Below are 3,868 nucleotides of genomic sequence, written 5' to 3'. Positions count from 1 at the left end.
GCTGAACTTGTGGTTCAGCACTTGTCCTTCCTGTGCCTGCTGATTGCCCAGCTCTCTAACCTGCTGAGGTCTCTCATCCACAAACTTCCTTCAGATTCCTTCCTGTCCTGCACCCAAGTCATTGATGAAAATGTTGAAGAGGACTGGGCCAAGGATGGAGCCCTGCAGGACCTCATGAGTGACCAGTCACCACACCTGATGTGACCCCATTCACTGCCACTCTTCGTGCTCCACCTGTGAGCTAGTTGCTCACCCATCACATAGCAGGGTTGTCCGGTTGTATGATGGACATTTTATCCAGGAGGATGCTATGAGAGACGGTACCAAAAGCCCTCCTGAGGTCCAGAAATACCACATCCACTGGCTTCCCTTGATCAGGTAGGTGGGTTACCCTGTCATAAAAGATCTGACCCACTAGGATCCCCAAGTCGTTCTCTGCAGGGCTGCTCTCAATCATTCATCTCCCAGTCTTTACTGACAGTGGGGATTTCCTCCTCCCAGGTGCGGGACTTTGCACTTGGCCTTGATGAAGTACATGAGGTTTGCACAGACCTACTACAGAAATCTGTCCAGGTCCCTCTGGTTGTCATCCCTACCCTCAAGTGAATCACCTGTGACACTGAGATTGGTGTCATCTGCAAGCTTTCTGTGGAATCACTTGATCCCACAGTCCCTGTCACTGATGAAGACGTTAATTAGTACTGGGGACATCCACTACTATTTAGAAGGTACCCTTAAGTCCAGAAGGGAGGCTCTTCATTATTGGTTTCCCTTGGACACTGATCCACTGACCATAACTGTCTGCATGAGGTCATACAGCCATTTCCTTGTCCATCCATCAAACACATCCCCCTCTAATTCAACAATGAGAATGTTTTAGAGGATCATATGGAGTCTTGGTAGATGATGTCTGCTACTTGTGCCCTGTTCACTGCTGCAATTAGTCCAAGGTAGAAGGTCAGGAGGTTGATGAGACCCAGCTGGGCCTTTGTGAAGCTCTGTTCCTCTCCACAGATCACCACTCTCTTTCCTAAATCACCAGGAAAAGGTGATTTTAATATGGAAGGTGTGACTTAATAGGATCTAATGTCAAGGATTTGTCTGCTAATATGTGAAAGGGACATGTAGGGGTTAAAATTGGAGTGGCTGAGATGGAGACCTGAGGCGATGATTTGTAGAGGACAGTGGAAATGGAGCCAGGATCAGGTTGGAGTGATTTGTTCAGGAATCAGGGAACACAATGAGGAGGTCCCTCCCATTGAGTCACGAGGGCCAGTGTGCACCCCCTTCCTTTCTAAACTCCTCAGAGTGTGACAGAACTCAATCATAACACCAGAGCAAGTCTCAGAAAGAGAACATCAGGTAAAGAAATAACTTCTGAGTCCTTTATTTTTTTTTAAAAAAGGACAAGGGTATTGCTTCAAAAATCTTTCAAGAAGGTTCTAATTAACAGTGGAAATGAAGGTGCAAGAACTGGAAATGTAACAATGGGATTCCTTGTGCACAAAAAAGTATAAAGAGGACAGAATTAGTAAACACCATCAAAAATTTCCAGAATGCTGGCTGGGACTGTAATGAGACACATTAAAAGTTATGTTAGATATATTATAAGTGCTATAAATAAGAAATAGGGAATTTTATTACTTATGAATCAATCCTGTCATCAGTTTAAAAAAAGCACTCTTGAGCTCCTGGTTCCTCATGCTGTAGATGAGGGGGTTCACTGCTGGAGGAACCACTGAGTACAGAAATGATACCACCAGGTCCAGGGATGGGGAGGAGATGGAGGGGGGCTTCAAGTAGGCAAAAGCTGCTGTGCTGATGAACAGGGAGACCACGGCCAGGTGAGGGAGGCACGTGGAAAAGGCTTTGTGCCTTCCCTGCTCAGAGGGGATCCTCAGCACAGCCCTGAAGATCTCCACATAGGACACCACGATGAAAACAAAACAGCCAAAAGCTAAACAGGCACTGACTACAAGAAGCCCAATTTCCCTGAGGTAGGAGTGTGAGCAGGAGAGCTTGAGGATCTGGGGGATTTCACAGAAGAACTGGTCCAGGGCATTGCCCTGGCAGAGGGGCAGGGAAAATGTATTGGCTGTGTGCAGCAGAGCAGTGAGAAACCCAGTGCCCCAGGCAGCTGCTGCCATGTGGACACAAGCTCTGCTGCCCAGGAGGGCCCCGTAGTGCAGGGGTTTGCAGATGGCCACGTAGCGGTCGTAGGACATGATGGTCAGGAGATAAAACTCTGCTGACATCAGAAAAACAAAGAAAAAGAGCTGTGCAGCACATCCCTTGTAGGAGATGTCTGTGTTGTCCCAGAGGGAACTGGCCATGGCTTTGGGCAGAGTGGTGGAGATGGATCCCAGGTCGAGGAGGGAGAGGTTGAGGAGGAAGAAGTACATGGGGGTGTGGAGGTGGTGGTCACAGGCGATGGTGGTGATGATGAGGCCGTTGCCCAGGAGGGCAGCCAGGTAGATGCCCAGGAAGAGCCAGAAGTGCAAGAGCTGCAGCTCCCGCCTGTCTGCAAATGCCAGGAGGAGGAACTGCCTGATGGAGCTGCTGTTTCCACTGATGCCACTAGGGATATAGATCTATCAGTGAAAGAAAAAAAAGGGAGAATTTAGAGCAGTGTTTCTTTACATTACTAAGTTTTTCCTAGATATTCACAAATTTGCTTTTTCTGTTTCATGAAAAACTTTGGCATGCCCCTTTTAAACACCCTGGCTTATCCTTGTTTCATGTCCATAAAGGAGTGGGAGGGGTCAGTGCTGCCATACACCAACTGGTAGAAAGGAGCAGGGGGGATCTCAGATTAAACCATTCTTGATATTAAATAGCTATTCAGCATTGTCACCCTCAATATACAGCCTGCAGAGCAGAGCTGAAAGGACTCTGAATGGATTGGTCTGGTCCAGTTTCTCCCACACACATGAAGAGCATTTTAATGCAGAAGCCCCTGGCATTTCTGCTGCTCTGCAAGTGAAACCTTAAGGATGCTGAGAGGCAGAGGGACTGTCCCTTAGTGCAGAGTGAGGTCAGCCGCTCTGTCCATCAGTCCTGCTCTCAGCTGCACAAAGAGGACAAGTACCTTAAATGAGGTATCCTAAATGCTCCCCCCCCAGCCCAGCAAAAAGAAAGGGAAAAATAAGGGCAGCAGGAGCAGCAGGGGCAAGAGGGGAACCTGCCAAAGTTCTGCTGCCAAGAGAGTCAGGACAGGGAGACACAGGCAGAGACTCCAGCACTTTTCATTACTGGTGGGAAGGGTTGCTTTAAGGATGCTCAGAATTCAGTGCCCATGATCTGAAGGGCTGGGGGACTGTGCTCTGTGACAGAGAGCAGGGTGTAGCTCTAGGGAGGGCAGCAGCTCTGCAGGGGATGACTGGGAGGTGCAGGAATTCCCCCTGCCATCATCTTCCAGGCAGCAGCTCCCTCTCCATCCCTGCCCATCTCTGCTGCCTGCAGCTCTTTCTCTGTCCCCAGCTCTCCTCCCTGTCAGTGCTCACAGCCCCCATCCCACCCCCTGAGTGCTCAGCTCTACCCTGCAGACCCCTCCTGGCAGCAGCAGGACCTGTCCAGGGGCATCTATGGCTGTGCAGGGGCTCAGGAGATGCTCAGACAAGGGCTGGGGAGAACAGGGGTCTCTGTGACTTCTGCAGAGTGCGGAAAGAGCTTTCCATGTCCTGGAGAGACAAGTGGAAGCAGAGCCTGAGGAGAGCCCAGCCAGGAGCAGGAAAGCCCTGCCCTGAAGGGACTCCTGAAAAGTCCCCTCAGAAATCTTCTGGGCATCAGCTGGAGCTGTGAGCAGCCCTGAGCAATTCATCCCTCTCTCAGCAGCACCAGGAGCCTGCCCTGTGCTCCCTGTCTCCTG

The 3,868-nt window shown here is 50.1% G+C and overlaps 1 protein-coding gene across 1 annotated transcript; it reads right to left on the bottom strand.

Annotated features, from left to right (window-relative positions):
• Positions 1-1,640: 1,640 nt before the first annotated feature.
• LOC115600251 (olfactory receptor 14A16-like) lies at positions 1,641-2,591 on the bottom strand (the record flags this gene model as incomplete). The annotated part of the gene is made up of 1 exon (XM_030468583.1): positions 1,641-2,591. A coding segment is annotated over one exon (951 nt), but the record flags the coding sequence as incomplete, so codon positions are not given.
• Between the last annotated feature and the right edge of the window lie 1,277 nt (positions 2,592-3,868).

The sequence above is a fragment of the Calypte anna genome, unplaced genomic scaffold (genome assembly GCF_003957555.1).
Source record: "Calypte anna isolate BGI_N300 unplaced genomic scaffold, bCalAnn1_v1.p scaffold_179_arrow_ctg1, whole genome shotgun sequence".
In the NCBI taxonomy this organism is placed as follows: domain Eukaryota; kingdom Metazoa; phylum Chordata; class Aves; order Apodiformes; family Trochilidae; genus Calypte; species Calypte anna.
The sequence above is the reverse complement of the archived record's forward strand: the minus strand, read 5'-3'. Positions and strand labels throughout refer to the sequence as shown.